At 49.2% G+C, this 18231-nt stretch overlaps 1 protein-coding gene across 7 annotated transcripts in view; it reads left to right on the top strand.

The window, feature by feature from the left end:
* The window catches only part of LOC149331226 (echinoderm microtubule-associated protein-like 2), a 190227-nt gene that overhangs the window by 42286 nt on the left and 129710 nt on the right, over window positions 1-18231 (top strand). For 3 of the 7 annotated variants that reach the window (XM_089556399.1, XM_089556395.1, XM_089556394.1), the window contains exon 1: window positions 5945-7379. The exons of 1 other annotated variant lie outside the window; for it this stretch is intronic. In XM_089556399.1, coding sequence (XP_089412525.1) covers window positions 7286-7379 — 94 coding nt within the window. In that variant the 5' untranslated portion in view covers window positions 5945-7285. Of the gene's footprint in view, window positions 1-5943; window positions 7380-18231 lie in introns of those variants that run through there. 3 more of the 7 variants (XM_089556402.1, XM_089556397.1, XM_089556400.1) reach the window with 2 other exon arrangements.

The following is an 18231-nucleotide window of genomic DNA, read 5'->3' as shown; positions in this document are numbered from 1 at the left end:
TATCGAAATACGGCGCTCTGATTCTATTGAAGGTCAGCCGATTGTCGCGCCCCCTTCCGACATTGAGGTCAACTGACCTTGGTAGTTAAAAGCGTAGATGTGGCGAAGAGCGAAACGTTTCAGTGCGCCACCAGCAGGTAATTGCTAAGCTCATAGGCGGCGCCACAATCTGCAAACCACAAAAACCTGGATTGAGGTGTTCGCCGGATTTTGTTTAGTTTAGACACTGGCAGAACTGCATTCCAAACAGGGGTACAATGCGCCGGTGGGCAACTTACTCCCTTTTTACTCCTTTCGTGTGTAGAATGTAGTGGACTCTGCGCACCATCTTACCGCACTTTGAGATGTGATAGTTTTGGAGTTTCGTGTGAGCCGCCGCGGGCTGATGTATGTAGCAGACGACGCCGCCGCATACTATACTGCATGCTGCGTGATGTGGGGCCGGGCATACGAAACGAGCACAATGCCCAGCGCCAGCTGAATGATATTTCCCTTCCCGCGTGCAGCTTGCTTTAGCGTTCGTGACACTCCAGGCGCGCGCGCGCGCGCCCAGTCAAGACGTCGTCGTCGCGCGCACGAAGCCGCCGCGAGCGATCTTATGCGAAAAAAAAAAACTTTTTCTTTATGTTTCTGTTATTACTTTTTTTTTGTCCGTTTTCTAGGCGCGCGGTGTGTGTGCGGGCGAAAGCGCGTACGCGAATGAATATATCACGTCCGCACGTATAACCGCCTCGCAAGGCAGGACGATTAGTACTGTCGGCTGCCGTGACTGCGGCATTAAGCAGACGATGGAAACGCGCGCGCAGGCAGACGAAGAAAAAAAGCCGGCCGAAGCAGGCGAAACCTTTCGCAGGCAGACGATCTCTGTGCTTGCTTTTTCCTCTTTTTTTTTCATTTTTCGCGTAATTATTTATTCTGATTCTTTTTGCGCGGCGTATAGCCTCATCGCGAGGCTTCGTGAAGAAACGTAACCCTCGATGCGTTGTTGCCCACGATGCAGAGGGAGCTGTCTGTCTGTCGCTGCTCTGATTCGGGCGTCGTTTTCGACTTTGTTTTGATTGCTGTTTTCGGTATTTCTTTCGTTGGCGCTGCCGCGCTTTGGCCGACCGAGGAGGGCAGTTACTGCGAAGATCGTTTTCTCTTCGCCGTTACATTTTTATTTTTTGCTTTTACTTCGTCTTCCTCGCGTCGGTCCGTTTAAAGGAGCGTTTCCTCGCACCGTGTGTATGTTGCTCTCTCGCGATGCTTGACCTGGTTTTGTCTCTACGGCCCCCGCTTTCTTCGTCTCTCGCTTTTAGCCCCGTCTTCCCATCCCTTTTTCTCCGCCATTTCTTGCGTTTGCTCCAAATTTTCGCGCCTTTCAAGCGTGTAGCCGTTTTTGTCCGGAGTTCGCCAGTTCTTTCTCTCGCTGTCTCAGATATACACCCTGTGTATAGGTTCACACGTATAAAGGCCCGTTCTAATTCTTCACGCATTGAAAGAGCGCCGAGATGTACAGCTCTATATACGTATACGCGTTCCTGTCGCTGGTTCTTTTTCTGGTTTTTATTTTCGTCACGAATGGACTCCGTCCGCCCGCGCTTACGTAAAATGGTCCTGCGTAAAGAAGCCATTCAGCCGCCAAATCCGAAAGACGGACGCTGTAATCTGAACCGGTGAATAGAGCCTTTGTGTATATACGCGAGTTCTCTTGTTTTGGCTCGTGCTATTCTTCATTGTGTGTTTGTGTGTGTGCCCGGTTCGTTTTCGATTTGTGGTTTTTGATTTTTTCGCGTAATTTTCTCACGTCAGACCTCGCCCCCCCCCCCCCCCCCACACACACACACACACACAATTCCTCTTATTTTTGTTTTCATTACAGTAGTAGGATTAAGCCTTACAATGTCTGACTGTTATGCCTTACAAGGCAGTGTGGGTAATAAATAAATAAATAAGAAAGAAAGAGATAAAGAAAGAAAGAGAAAGGGCGGGGCGTTGCCTTCAGTAAAGAAGCCGGTTTGTTCGAGAAGAGCAGGCATGAAAATACATTTAGGGCAAACGAAATAAGAAAGAAATAAAGCTATACCCTGAGCGGTTCTCGTGCGCACAAAACACAGTGGTTGTGGTTTGTCTCGATCTGGGGACAGTAACTACACGACTAAATAAAACGCCGCGATGAGAAGCATACGGTTCGGGGAACGCCGTTAAGAGCCGCCATACTATGGCTTTCGAAGACGCCGTCATTTGCGCTGTCCTTTTATGTGGCCGTCCCCCCCTTCCCTCGAGGGTAATACCGCACCCCGTAATGCCGCGTAATGGGCCTTGATGAGTGGATAGGGCCAGCGTTGGTTTGGGATATATGGGCGCTTTGTAGGCTGCATCTTGCGCTGAAGCAAGGCTGATCTTTTTTGGCAAAAAAATGAATGAAACCAGATCAGATCGGCCGCAGGGGGGCGTTATTTCTAAATGTCCTCAAAAGATGCGCAATTATTGGAGCGCACAGGACTTCTTTGTTCGCGATAATTGCCTCGAAATAGGCTGCGGGGTCCGTCGTAATAGCTGTTTGAAGATATGGCACATGCGACGCAGATTTAGGGCTGCAAAACCGCCTTGGCTTCGGGATCGTCCTCATATATGGGTCTCCTGCTTTTCCGAGATATACGATTCGTTCTGTCTGCAAAGGCACTGAATGGAAGCAACATAATATTGAGCTTTGCAGGTGAAGGCATATTTCAGGGCATGTTGTTTCGTTTATCTTTTGTGATTTATTTGGCCCTCTTCGGTGAATTTGTATATATATATATATATATATATATATATATATATATATATATATATATATATATATAGCACAATAAGGTAAACGTACTTGGTTGCTAGTTTAAAATAAGATGCGAAATTGAGAAACGCTTCGTTTATTGGGAGTCGACGTTTAGGACAGAGCCTGTCCTTTTTCAAGACTGAAGTAACATGGTTCTTGCTTCTCTTCTTAAAGGGTCTTCATCTGTACAGGTGTTCGACACCTGAGCCAAAACAAGCCGACGCTGCAGAAGGAAGAACGGCTCAGGGAAGAGAAAAAAAGAAAAAATTAACAAAAAATACACAAACGGGACAGGGAGTGGGGAGGGTAAATGTCGTCGCCCGCCACTCACGTATGCGGTCGCGGGGAGAAAAGAAAAAAAGGAAAAAAGGGGAGAAAAAAAAAAGAAGAGCGGGAGGGGAATATGGACAGAGAACTGAGTCCTAACACAGCGGACAGCTAGCAAAGTGTATAGAGACAAACAGTGGCCGACGCACAGCATAGATTTGAGATGCACTCAAATGTTGTCCACTTAAACGAGTAAACAAGATACAATGGAGCAAAAGGGCGGGGAAAAAAAAAAAAAACTCACCACTCCCTGTCCCGTTTGTGTATTTTTTGTTAATTTTTTCTTTTTTTCTCTTCCCTGAGCCGTTCTTCCTTCTGCAGCGTCGGCTTGTTTTGGCTCAGGTGTCGAACACCTGTACAGATGAAGACCCTTTAAGAAGAGAAGCAAGAACCATGTTACTTCAGTCTTGAAAAAGGACAGGCTCTGTCCGAAACGTCGACTCCCAATAAACGAAGCGTTTCTCAATTTCGCATCATATATATATATATATATATATATATATATATATATATATATATATATATATATATATATATATATATAGCGAAGTATACGCTTCGTTAAAGGAAACATTTATTCAACTCGACGTTTCGATCGGAAGACCGATCTTCTTCAGGTCGGTCTTCCGATCGAAACGTCGAGTTGAATAAATATGTTTCCTTTAACGAAGCGTATACTTCGCTATATATTCTTATAAGCAGTCTAGTACTTCACGCTTTCGCAACCTATATATATATATATATATATATATATATATATATATATATATATATATATATAATTTTGCAAGCGGTCGCCGCTGATTCATAAAGGGGAAGAATAGGATCGCTTATTTACTTTGTTTAGAGTGAACGACGAGAAGACGTGGATTGCGTGGCCCCAAGATATGGCCGATATTCTTGTAGAACTCGCGCAAAAAAGGCACCCGTTTGTTTAGCCTTGCCATTAATCTACCGCTGCATGCTTAACAAGAACAAAAAATACTAGCTAACGTAAGCAAGACGAGTAGGCCGTCTGCGTTTCGGCGCTTAACCAAAACATACCCTAGTGGGCCCGCGGTTACGGTGGTTTTATTTAGTCAGGGCTTAACTGAGCCCGAACGAACGAGCGAGTCGTTGACAAAGTGCACAGCATTTGCTTGTTGTATAGTTTCGCTTGGCGGTGTGCCAAAGTGTCCCCGCAATAAATGTAAGCAAAAACAAAAAGCGAGGCGACAGTTCTGTCAAGACCTATTTGTTTCCTGCCAACGCGCCGTTATTAAGTATTGCGCGTATGCGTTTATGTTTTCATTGTTATTTTTTTTTCGGCATCCCACTCGCGAGGATATTTTCATCCACTTCGCGCGCGCGTATAGCTGTTCCTACGCGTGGGCACTGCCGTTCGCAGCGTTCCCGGCGAGTCTGTGCAGTCTTTTAGAAAAAAAAATGCGTGTTGTGGTCGTTTTCGTTTGTTTCTGCTAAATCTAGCCGTTTTCTTCTTTTTTGTCTGCTAACCTTGTGTTATACATCGTTTGCTACGCGTGCGCCTGCGACGTTGTCTGCTTTCTTTCCTTCCTTTTGTTTAAGGAGTTATTTTTTTCGTCTGCTGTCTCCGGGGTGCACGCCCTAGCCTCGCGTACCTCTCGTCTGCTATGAGATAGCCCCGCGTCGTCGTCTGCTCGCGTCGTCGTCTGCTCGCGTCGTCGTCTGCAAACTCGTCTAGCGTAAGCGCGCCATTTGTAATACCGCGCTGGATCGGAGGGTTTTTTTCGAGAGCGCGTCGACATTTTGTCTGTAACAGATATGGCTCCCCCTCCGAGAATTAGAAGAGCTGCATGGGAACGGGTTCCGCTATCAAGATTTGGCGGTCCGGCGCGCGCGTCGTCGCGCCCTGGCGCGTCTGCGCGCGATCAATTTCGGGCGCGGGGGAAATCGCTGGACCGTATCGATTAAATATACGTGACTCCAATCGCGATGGTTCCAATTGCCTCGAGAAGAAAGAAGGCCAGCCTGGAAACAAACGCCAGCGCTGAAGGGGTGGGGGTCCGCCAATTGAAACTGTACACACTGGCAACTGTGGGAAGACGCGCTCTTATATACAGGTCAGCAAACAACGGGACGACTTGGAAGAATGATGTGTGTGCCACAGATGGGCGTTCGGCCTCTAAAAACCGCTTGGCCCCGAAGGTAAAACAATGGGTCTATTTAAAAACACCGGTTCGCGGAACTCGATCGTATAGCTGGCGATGTTTGGGGAGGCGCCTTTGGACGTGCTGTAGGAACTCGTGTCTTATCTATAGTGCCTGACGCGTGTGCGATGAAGGGTGCCTATTGATCGGGCGCTGCCGTAGTAATGGGGCCACCGTTCTTGCTTTGGTTTTGGCGTGGCTTGCGGGTCGTTTAATTGGGTTTGCGTACTCTTTTGTATGCGCCGTTTGCGGTTTTTGTTTTTCGTGACGCCTTCATTTGGCGGAATGGTGGCCAACGGGTTGCCGTGTCCTCTTCCAGAGCTGTCTGCTTTCGTTGGCGGCTTAAGAGTCTGTTGAGATGACTCGATCGTGTCTATTCGCTTTGAAAACGTCGCCGTACTTCATTTAGGTGAAACGGCACAAATCTACATAATGCCTGTGCCAACAAGTCTTACACGACCCCTAAAATGCCCCCCCCCCTCCCTGTGTTTCTTAAAAACTGTTTTTCATTCAGAGATGTTGCGCACACCAGTTGCTCTTTCGATCATAAGCTTTGTCCGGCATCGACGAGCTGCTCAAGAACGTCTTGATCATGTGAGGCATATTTATGAAACTCCGCCGTTGAGTCGCAGTTTCCCTTTTTAATACTTAACCTCCTGCGATAATGCCGGGGTACGGTAAGGATTTCGCAGGGCCTGGTAATGCTGGGTTTGCGATATCGCTCGGCGAGTTGCTGCTAACCAGTGGCTGGCTGTATGGTTCGCGGAGGTACCCCCTAACTGTACCCAAGCAACACAAGTAAATCGGCCCAATATTGGAAATATATTGGCAAAAGCCGGTCCTACAAAGGACCACAGTGAAACCGATATTGGGCCGATTACCTGTGTTGCAGTGATAGACCCGAGCGAAAACCTGACAACTCGTCGAAATTTGGCGGGCGGCAGCGTAAGGAGAACCTCTTTATCACGCCGTAAAGTGGCGCCACTTGTCGGCGTTTTCTTTTTTTGTTTTTCCTGTCTCTTTTTCCTCCTCCCTCCGCAACGCGGCGCCCCTGCTGCTGGGGCCGCGTTTCCGGTTCGTCTGCTACGGCGCTTCGTTGGCGTCGTCTGCTACGGCGGCGCAATGGAAAGGGAAGCCGACCGGCCGGCTCATTCTGGAAAACCGGGCCGGCGAAGCAGTTTGCCTTTGGCGGCGGGCTGGTGCGGTGTGCAGCGGCGTCCCTTGTTGTTGTCCTCCACTGCTGAGGCGTTCGTGCCTGTTGCGTTGCTGCGAGGACGCGTAAACTTGGCCTGACGACGGGGCGTGTTTGCGTCCCGGTGTCCGCTTACCACCATCTGTCGAAGGGTTACGCGAATGCTACCGCGCTGGCTTCGCGACGCACGGTCCTCGTCTGTCACTTAGCGTTGCCGTGACAGCAAGTCTCGGTGAATATCGCCCGCTGAAGTCCCTCCCCTTCGAGAATTCATCGCCGTCTGCCAAGGTCTCTGATCGAGCTTTTCTACGTCGTCTGCTGAAATCTCTCACCGCACGATCTTCGCCATCTGCCAGTCTTTGTGAACATCGTCTGCTAACATATCACTCTCTTGTTTTCTGCACCGTCTTCCAGAGGAACAAATCCTTCAATATTGTTGCCTGAGGTCGCTATCCGGAGTTGTGCGTCGGTGTCTGACGAGAACCGGTAGTGTTCGGTGCATTCGTCGTATTCCGTGAGACGAACTCGCCAGGGTGTGCCAACATCAACGCAGTGGTTGCCTTTAACTGACGGATTTCGAGATTGTTCTTACCTCGGTGCCCGGAGCGTGGCCCGAACTTTGCGTTTCGCTTAGCCTAGCCTTTGCTGAGCCCCAGCTCTGAGGTCGTGGAGATCTGTGCAGAAACAACGAACCAAGGCGTTCGTGGGAGTGTTTTGTGGCCGTGTCCCGAGAAGGCCGTTCTTCGACTGAATTGTTCTTTGCCGAGACGGGGGTCCTGTCATTTTCGTGCTTCAGCCATGAGGATTAACGGTCACAAGGAGGTCCGATTCCAGGACTCGTGCGACCAGGAGGCGGCCAGCGCCAGTCATGAACAGGCGACGCAGGAAGAAGGTGAGGAGTGTAAAACTTAAACTTGTAGCATGGATTTTCTATTCTTTCGGTTTCGATTCTGCCTCTGAAAGCGTTCGCTCTGAATCGACGCTCCCTCAAAACAGTCCTGGTTCGCGCGCTTTTTGTCTACCTTACTGCAAAAAAATTCCTCACGATGCGAGATATTCCTGTACATTGACGAAAAGACTTCGAAGCGTGCTGTGTTGCGTGGACAGCGGTACCTTTTCGTTGCTCCGTTTTGAGCTTAGTTCATTGCGCAAACATGTTATTGCTTTATTATACTTTTGTGCCTCGATGCAGTCGTTAATGTTTTACTTCGTTTTGAGCCTAATTGATTTCTTAAACCTGTTGGCATTTGCATCATTTGTTACTTTTGTGCCTTGATGCAATCGTTGATGCGTTAAAGAAAAGGGGGGACAACAGTCAGAAATCTTGCTCATCACGGAACACTCTGTTGAAGTACGTTTAATTAACGCACATGCTTCCTTAGGTGAAGGAAGCGCTAAACAGAATTGGTACGCGATTTGAGAAGATTAGAGTTGAAAGTTCAAATGCTCGTGTGGTTAATTAAAACGTTTAAATAGCAGTGACCGCCTGTCAGATTTCGCAACCACTGGTCTTTGTATTTCTTCGTATTCTTTGCTTTCCGGCTTATTAATTATTCCTTAGTTATTGTTGTGCGAGTTATATCCACTTCGTGTTTCGTTTCGCTATCGGCAGTACGCAATCCGATGTAGTCGTACCTTCCGTTTTCGTTACTCGAACTTTGTGATTGGCACGGTGAATTTCTGCGGCGACAGCAAGAACGTGGCGTGCTAAACGAGATCGCGCGCTCAACAGATTTCCTATCCTTCGAGAAACGTTTGCGCCATGGTTTCCCGAAGTTGATCGGCAACATCGAATCGTCATCGTCCCAGATTATTTGGGTGGTCGCTTTTAAAACCCAGGCCGCGATGGCTCAGTGGTTACGGTGCTCGGCTGCTGACCCGAAAGACGCGGGTTCGACCCCGGCCACGGCGCCCGAATTTCGATGGAGGCGAAATTCCAGAGGCCCGTGTACTGTGCCATTTCAGTGAACGTTAAAGAACCCCAGGTGGTCGAAATTTCCGGAGCCCTCCACTGCGGCGTCCCTCATAGCCTGAGTTGCTTTGGGACGTTAAACCCCAATAAACCAAACGCCTTTAAAACCCCGAGTCACACGGACTAGTCGACGGAAGAGCATCTGTCTGTGTTGAGGTTGTCATTCGATAGCCTGTGGAGCCCACTCGAGCTGTTTTGGTCCGGTAAAGGAGTCATGTTGACCGATCGATGCTAAAGCAAATGAAAAAAAGAAGAAAAAAAAACAGCTTTGCGGTAGCATATGAGGAAAGTAGGGGCAGAAAATTACAGCCTCGGCGAATTGCTGGTTCCTCGTTGATTACCGGGTTGGAAAAAAGAGCCTCTCTTTTTGTCCAAACGAATGCGCATGATCAGTCGTAATGACGTAATTTGGCCGTCGTGATCATTACTTTACTCCCTGGTTGCGCACCCTATATACCCAACGCATTCGATTGGGCGCAGGAGCACACCGGCTGAGGATCGCGTGTGGTTCGTGTATGTGCGGCTACCTGCCCCGAATGTTGCCCCTGCGTCGGCGTTGCATAACGTTGCGGTGAAATGGGATCAGTAGGCGGCTTGTCCGGACGCTGTGGTGTTCTCCCCGTCACAAGACCCCCTTCCAGCCAATGGCGTCGGCTGATTCCCATGAACCTAATAGCGTGACGATGCAGGGAGGGAATTATGCCCGACAAATGATCTGTCACTCCCTGCATTGTCACGCTAGCAAGTTCATGGGAATCAGCCGACGCCATTGGCTGGAAGGGGGTCCTGTGACGGGGAAAAGCCGCTTCTTTATTGAGTTGTATATCCGACTGTAGCGGAATCGATGTGGCATATGCGTTAATGAAATGGTGATTGCTACAGAGAGTGAAGTGGTTTCGGTATGTTCTCGACTAAATCTGCGTACATTTATTTTAAGGCTTTTGTTTGGTTTCTATGGGGTTTAACGTCCTAAAGCAACTCAGGCTATGAGGGACGCCGTAATGGAGGGCTCCGGATGATTTCCACCACTTGGGTTTCTTCACCGTGCATTGACATCGCACAACACACGGGCCTCTAGAATTTCGCCTCCATCGAAATTCGACCGCCGCGGCCGGGATCGACCCCGCGTCTTTCGGGTCAGCAGCCGAGTGCATAACCACTGAGCCTCCGCGGTGGCCTTTAAGGCTCATGTGTTTCTAATTGGAGAGTGTATATAAAAGGGAAAAAAAAAACTATTAGCGAACACGAAAAACAGAATGAGCTGGTGTTTGTAGATGCATGCCCCCTCCCCCGTGTTACTCCCCTCCCTCGTCGAACAAAAGAAAGGAACGAACACAAACGTCGTATTTCATTTAAAACGCGCAATCCGTCGTCCCCTGTCGCCTTGACCGACTTGCGGGCGCTTCGTGAAGCGCCTGTAGTGCTTCTGCGCATTTGACAGGTCGGCTGACACGTCGACGTCTCGCTATGGATGTGTCCTTGGATGCGGCTATATGCACAGTGGGGACTCTGCTTCACGAGTCGACTGAAGCGTTAGCACGAGCACAGCGAAACCAACCGACACTCTTCGAAACAGAGGAAGACAGTTTTGAAAGGATTGGCGTTTTTATTGCCGGTAGCGGTTAACCTGCCTAACAGAGAGAGAGAGAGAGAAAAGACAATCCACTGGCGGATACCGAACCAACGACACCGACTCTCCCCTGTGTAGTTCTGAATGTACAGGGTTGGTAAAAAGTTGCCAGGTCATGGGTTCTGTTTTGAAGGAATATAGACGGGCACTTAAGAACCCTGTAAATCTGCCAAGGTTATCAGAGGGGCATGCATTGCACCGGTTTTGTGCAACATCTCTTTATCAGAGGTGAGCCGCCGCGGTGGCTCAGTGGCTATGGTGCTCGGCTGCTGTCCCGAAAGACGCGGGTTCGATCCCGGCCGCGACGGCTGGAATTTCTTTGAAGGAGAAATTCTAGAGGCCAGTGTACTGTGCGATGTCAGTGCACGTTAAAGAACCCCAGGTGGTCGAAATTACCGGAGCCCTTCACTACGGCGTCTCTCATAGCCTCAGTCGCTTTGGGACTTAAACCCCATAAACCATAAACCAATCTTTATCAGAGGTGAGGCTGATGCTTCTCCTGCACCGTATACAGATATAGTGAGCTTCGGGGGTGTCGAAACTGCGCCCTTGCATGTCTCAAAAGCAGACCCTTTGGCCTGGAAACTTTTGACCAGACCGGTAGACTTATGCTTTTAGAGGACTGTCGGCACTAAAGTTATGTTTTTGTGTTTGCTTCATTCAAACTATGCGTTAGGCAATGGTGACCCCGTGGTATTCGTCTGCGACTGCTTAATTGTAATTTATAATTGAATTAATTTTTGACGCTGTTTCGGTTTCGTCAGCCCAACGATGGCTGTGACGTGTAAATTGAACTTTAGGTCACGTGAGACACAAAAAAAACGGCAATATAACTGCTGATACGTCGTTTCTTGTAATTCAAGCTCTTGCAGCAGGCTGGTTTAAGTGCTGTAGTGAGTTAAAACTATGTATCAGCGTTTACATTGCAGTTTTCCCGTGCTCTCAGGTGACCTACAGTTGAACTGCACGTCATGCCAGCGTTCTGTTGATGAAACCGAAACAGCATCATGAGAGACGAAATTGTCACAAATTGTTTAGCGGTCGTAGGCGAATGCGACGCGGTGATCTGTGCATGCTAATGCATAGCGCATCATTTTGAAGAAGAAAACAAGCAGTAAAATTAGGTGTCTATAGACCTTTAACTACGCCTGTGTATGTGCGTGCCTGTAGGTAATTTCTAAGCGACGTTATTTATCGTCATGCTCGTACTCCACGTTTCGGGACGACGAGATATATAAGCTGCATGCATTGGATTCTACAGCTTTTTTCGCAGCAAACAAAATACAAAACATATAAACGAAAATCCTTTGCGTGCAGCACCCCGCCAGAAAGCGCGGTTTTTCCGCCGCAATAAATATATGGCCGAGGCAGGACACGCGGACAATGCGTTCGAGAGCCGTGGCCTTCTGCCGGCCGGTGTTGGTCGGGGATGTGCGTATGAGTCGGGGGCTTTTTTTTAGTGTCTTTTTGTTTTGTCGCCCTCACTATAAACCACGGTCAAGTCAAGAAGGATGACCCCTGTGCATTATGCGCCCAGTGGGAAAAAATAGAGGGGGTTATGAGAGTGGGTGCCTTTTCGATAACCGACTGGCCGAGCTGATAAGTTCCGGTTCGAGTGAACCCCTATCGCTGGAGACGAAAGGCTACGCACACGTCGTTGTTTACCTGACGCCTGGCTATGTAAACTCGAGCACATATGGCTCGTTGAAGGAATGCTGCCCGGTGTGTACACATCGTGGGTATTACTCGCTGACGGAAACCCCCGCTGTAACGGCTGGGCGGCAGTGGCGTTCGGCTGATGAGTACCGAGGTGACGGGTTCGAATCCTGCACGCACGAAGGCCGCGTTTGGAGTGAGGCGAAATATGCAGAAATAGGCGCGTGTGCTGTGCGGTGTCTGTGCGCTTTGAAGAATCACGGGTGGTCGAAGCCAACCCGGAGGTCGCCACTCATATGTCCTTCGTGAAGGTTCGGGACGTGAAACCCCACGTATCATATGCCACCGTGTACGACACCATACCACACCCCGCACCAGCCCTCGGCACGCCATAGAAGCGAGGAAGAAAACTGCTGGCCGTTTAGCATTGCTATATCACCGCGTAATATTGCGCGAAAGCAGGTTTTTGCAGGTGAGCACGATTGCCACGTATACCTGAAAGCGCGTTTTCTTTCCTGTCGTGACTCGCGCATGGGTGGAAGTTGATGGAGGCGACGACTTACAATGCACAGCGCGGATTTTTAATTTGTTTTCAAAATATATAATTCCATCTTTAATGCCTCTGAATTCTTACCCAAAGTTGCATCATTAGCTTGGCAACCAAAGTTAAACCTTTAGCTTGGCACCAATTTGCCTTCTTTTGGCTCTCCTCACTGAATCCTGGCCCGTATCCCCCGTCGTGGGTATGTGCCATGCCACCAAGGCAACAACGGCGACAGGGCGTGCTTGGCTGTGGCGATAGTATATATTGCTCTCGTGCAGTGGCCAGCGAAGCTCATCTGTTCGCGCCGCCGCGGGTTCGAATCCCCAGTCGCGGCAGTATTTATTTTATTCCTCCCGATTGGCCAGGGTCGCCCCCATTCAAAGTCTCGTTTATTTCTCGCCGTTTCCCGCATCGCGTGACTCTCTTCAGGGGCTTCACCCCGCACCTCCATTTTCCAGGTTATGAGGCCAATGTAGCCACTAAATAAGGTCACGTGTGGGTTGTTCCCCAAGTCAACCCTCTATTTCATGAACACACATTAATCCAAGAAATCCAATTAATCCAAGAAAATTTTGATATAACCAACAAATCAAAACTTGAAATTCTGGAATATTGCCGAACAAACTGTTTTCCTTGAATTTCAAGTGCCGTTTATTATTTTTATTTAATTTTATTTGCGGTGTTCTTTTGTGATGATTTATGACATTACCTTTTTTTGTGTGTTCGTTAGTGCATGATGTGCATAAGTGGTCTGTAAAATGCTGATTTATTTATTTTTTTTTCAGCAGTGAGTGATGTATTCATCTTGCTGATATATTTTTTATGTATGTATGTACGTATGTATGAGTATAGCCATCGTCTTCCTCCTGTACTGTCGGGAATGTAAAGGAGCGGGACCCTTTGTCAAGCTGTCACCACAGCTTTTAGTCCCGGCTCCTCCTTCGTAGCAAAGGAAATAAACTTCAACTTCAACATAATCCGGTTCTTGAGCTGCGTGTACAAATACACGTATGTGTTATCTGTCCACGTGTAACTTTCCCTCGATATATCCTATTCTGCGCAATATATGCCCGGCACCCTGAAGCCTATTTGCTGTCGCATCCTACAGCGGCTGTTAATCGACTTGTTTATGTCGCTGTGTCGTATTCTTCCACGAACACACACGTCGTTCGGCTTCGGAGTATATGCCTATATACGGGACGGGCAATCTCGTGACGCGTATACGACTGCGACACAGAAGAAACGGAAGCCGAGGCTTCTATTGTTCTTTGAGTACGCACGCACGTATAGGTATACACACAAAGGGCGCGTGTGCTCCGTGTTGGAGAAAGAACGCATCAGTCATCCGACGCCAGATAGACGAGGAACGGAGCTATAATGCACAGCGGACGGAAACGGGGCAGGGCTTGGAAGCCCGTCGTTTCTGTATGCCTCTGTGGACGAGATTGTTTTAGGAGGAGGAGGAGGATATAGAAGAGAAAAGGCAGGGAGGTTAACCGAAAGAATAATCGGTTTGCTACCCTACACGGGGGGAAGGGGGTGAGGGGATAAAAAAAAGAAAGAGAAAGGAGAGTAACAGAAAATTGAAGTCACAAGAACACAAAAAGGATATAATATATCGCGAGTGGGCACCTGCTTCTTATTCACCCCACCGCGAGGTATATCGCCCCGGATCCTTCCTTCGTTTCCTGTCTCGGAGGGTGATACTCCGACGTCGCTTTGTCTCCGTCCGGCGCGAAGTTCGTCGGTTTTCAATATACGCCTGTATAGATCCACGCATGCAGGCTTATGCAAATTGCACTCGTGATGTATGCCGTTCCCAGTTCTCCATTTACGTATGCCTCGGGTGGAGTTGTTTTGTTTGTTTATTTTTTTTTTCGCCTGTGCTTTGCGTGTCTTCAGCTCCACTGGTACGCGGTGTCGGGGCACAGTTCCGTGCTACGTCTCTAGCTGGTACTGCTGAAGGCCTTTAGTGCGTTTGTAGTCGCCTTACAGTTGATTTATGCCATGGATTACCGACTCTCTCCCATCTCGTCATTGTGTTACAGTTACGCTGTAAACTCAAATTTACCCACATGGGAGTAAATAGGGAGTAAGCTGTCCTTCTAGCGCAACCCCTTTTAGGAGCAGCATAGACCCGCCGCGGCGGCTCAGTGGTTACGGCGCTCGGCTGCTGACCCGAAAGACGCGGGTTCGATCCCGGCCGCGGCGGCTGAATTTCGATGGAGGCGAAATTCTAGAAGCCCGTGTGCTGTGCGATGTCAGTGCACGTTGAAGAACCCCAAGTGGTATAGAGATTTCCGGAGCCCTCCACTGCGGCGTCCCTCACAGCCTGAGTAGCTTCGGGACATTAAACCCCAGAAAACCTAAACTTGAAACGGAGTATAGTCCCGGAGTAGATTTCGATCACTAAATATACGGAATGCTTGCATTTGACAATGGAGATATATTTCCACTGCAGAGCATAGTAACTTGAAGCAGTTAGCAATGGGAAGCGGCTTTTAAACGCCGTACCGGATATCTTGAGGTTAGCATAATGAGGAAGTTGAAGCCTCGGTTAAAATCGCCGTAACTGCCAGAGCTTCGCATGTTTTGAAGAGGGAATTCGTTTCCGTTGCCTGCCATAAGTATTCCATATTTTTAGCGATGGAAATCTGCCACAAGGCTTGCGCAGCATACCCCGCCTCTAAAAGGGAGTGTGATTAAGGACAGTTCACTCCCTTTATACTCCTATATAGGCTAATTCGTTGTTGTTGTTGCCTAAGTCTGAAACGATGGCACATGCCCACGGTGGGGGATTGGCCAGGGTTTGGCGCAGATCCAAACGGGATAAAAATTCATTCAGGCCTATCTCAAGCGGCTCATAAATAAAAATTGAGGAATCTGGGAAAGCGAACAAGGAATTTTGAGAGGTTTTGAGGAGACTGAAATGAAAATGGAGCAAACAAAGAGGCGAGGGTTAAAAGAAATTAGTAAAAATAATAAGCAAAAGTAACTAGTTTGCGTTCAGAGTATACAGGAGACTCCACCTCCTCTTTTCCAAACGCGCAATTTTTTAGCTAGTCTGGCAACTGAAGCAGATTCTATTAGCGGAACGAGACGGGTTAACGCTGACTCAAGTTGTTGAACATATATTGGTTTGTGCGAAGAGCGCCTAGCAGCCGCGCTTCTGAATAATGGCCGTGGTCAGTCGATCAGGGCATGATGAGAGAAACTTCAGCACGTTGTGAAATGCGACAATATTGCAGGCATAGTAGTATACTTTGCTCACTGCTGTGCTTAGCCGGCACAGAGCTAGATGGCTTATATGGCGCGTGTTGCGCGTATACGTGTTGGGTATTAGGCAGTTTTCCTCGGTTCGAGGAATATGAATGTCTGGCAGAGCGCAAGGCTGTCTACAGGAGCTATATCGTTGCGGCGAAGCAACAAGGAAGAGAGAGAGCGGGTTTTGGAGGCTTGGAAGGTCCATTTTTTTCTCTGACGACTTCTAAATGGCCGCGGTCGTGATTTGCCATGGCACGCGCGTATATTTGTTCACGAAGGCTGCGCAGCGTATCCGTCGTTTCGTCCCAGTCTTCGCAACATCGCTCCGATGTAGCGTATACGCCTGGAGACAGGGTGTATATGCAGTCTTTCATGTCCCAGCTACGTGTAGTCAGAAATATTTACTGGGGTGATGGCCGCGTGCATTGCCGTAAAAATGTCATGGCAGTAGAACTAGGCTCCTGGCCATGCTCGTGTATACTTCGCTCAGCTCTGTTGTAAAGTAAACTGTGTTATGGCAATTGAATCCCAGTGTGTTAGTCCTGAAACTTCAACCTTCCGTCGCACGCTTACGGAACACGACAGTGGCGGAGAAAGATCATTCTTTTGCATACTGATCGCATCGATTTCTCGAAATGTATTTGTTTCGCTGCGGAGTTCGTACTCTCTCAAAATGAGGCTGCATAATATGTATGTTACATTCTGCTCGTGAAAACGACGCCGAAGTGGTTTTTCTTTTCCCGCATCTAATACGACGTTTGATTCTGGGCGCACGTACGGGACATCCCAGCATGCGCAAATACTTATTTACGCCAGATTCCTGGCTCTAGGTGGCGTTGGCTGCACTCTACCCTTCCGTCGGTTTCCTGGTCGTCTTGCGTCCCGTTTTCCTTTCGCACATAACCGATCGGGGGCGCTCTTAGACTCTCTATAGCAGCGGCGGCTTCCGGTCCACTGCACAGAAGTGTGAAGTGTACACGAGCGTGGGATCGAGTCTCTTCCCTTTATTTTTTACTTCTCACGCAGGCGCCGTGCGTCTTTCCTCTCTGCACCGCGTGCGCGTCCGTTAGTGCGCGTGCTGCTCGCGCACGTATGGTGCGCAGCGGAGTGTGTCTTTGTGTAACCTACGTGTGCGTGTGTGTGCGCGGCGGAAGGTGTGTTCCGTGTGTGTGTGTGCGTACGCATAATATGTCGGTCGGTTCGGGCGCGGCACACTTTCTTCGAGAGAGTGACGTAGAGAAATGAGGAAAAAGAAGGCGAAAGGTGAAGGCGTCGCTTATATGGGCCCCGCTGTGAGCGCCTTTCGAGGTGGGAAAGGAAGTGTATCTGGTGTGCGTGTTTGTTTTGCGAGAGCTTCCATTCTTTCTTCCTTTCTTTCTTTCTTTCTTTCTTTCTTTCTTTCTTTCTTTCTTTCTTTCTTTCTTTCTTTCTTTCTTTCTTTCTTTCTTTCTTTCTTTCTTTCTCCTTCCTTCCTTCGTCGTCCCACGTGCATTCGCAGCGTGCCTTCTCGATCCGTTTATAGGTGTGTACTCTGTCATACGAAGACCCCCCACACACACGCACACACACGTAACGTGAAGGCTACGCGCGCGCGCTGTTTTGGAAAACTGGAACGCTGCTGTTTCTTGCGCTTTTCGGAGGAATTTCACGCACGCCCCCTCCCCCGTTTTTTTTTTCTTTTCTATCTCTGTTCCGAGTTTATCTATTTCTCTTTTATATCGAGTGGTGCGCGTTGGCGCGCGTCAACGATGTGCGATCGATAACCCCACTCTCTAACTGTTCGTGGTGTGGGCGAAACAGCATAGTTTGGGGCGATGGTCGTGGGCCGCGAACGAGGAGGCGCCCGGAGGTGGTGGTAATAGAGAGTTTTAGCTGAGCGTGTTTGTGCGCTCGCTCCGCTCAGCGAGTAAGCGGGAGCGCTACTGCGCATGCGCGAAGCGCTCAGACGGGAGCGCGCGAGCGGAACGGCTCCTCCGCCCCGCTCCCGCGCGAGCCAAGCGGAGTCCGGAGCGGGCCGACGAGCGGGCCTCGCGCAAAGCCTTCTGGGCTCGCGCTAGCCGAACCAAACGTAAACATTCAACATGGCGGCCGCCAGCGCTGGTCTTGCCGGATACTTTTTGGCAGGGCGAACAGATTGCAGGCGGTGTCGGATAACTTGCGAACGTAACTCGATCACGATCGACGCTCGCACGCGCAGAGGATGAATGCACACGCTAGACAACGCTACAAATGCGTACACGCGCACGTTGCGAGGGGTGACTTGCGTGGTCTTGGCTTGGCTCTCGCAGTGGCAGACATTTAATTTTTTTTTGTAATACGAAAGCTTCACTGCTAAAACCAAATCACTGTTTCTACCAGAAAGCATACAGCAAACGTGAACAGCTATCATTTATTTATTCACGCATATATCAGAGAGGCTTACTTATAACCATTTTCTGGCAAGTCCAGTTACCACCACTAGGAGGCGCAACGAGTCGCCTCGCTTGAGCGGACGGGGAAGACGCTGCGCTAAAATTCTACTCTTGCGCGACGCTCCGCTGTGGCTCCGCTGGGAACTGCGAGCGGAGCGGACAGTAAACCCGCTCAGCTAAAACTCTCTATTTTCCTCGCACGCGGAGTTGCACACGCAAGGCGCCTTCTCCGACCGTCTTGAGGGAGGGGCGGAAAGCTGCGCCCGC

Source organism: Amblyomma mixtum, chromosome 8 (genome assembly GCF_055824585.1).
Source record: "Amblyomma mixtum isolate Tamu chromosome 8, ASM5582458v1, whole genome shotgun sequence".
Lineage (NCBI taxonomy): Eukaryota > Metazoa > Arthropoda > Arachnida > Ixodida > Ixodidae > Amblyomma > Amblyomma mixtum.
This window is presented reverse-complemented; position numbering and strand designations above follow the sequence as displayed.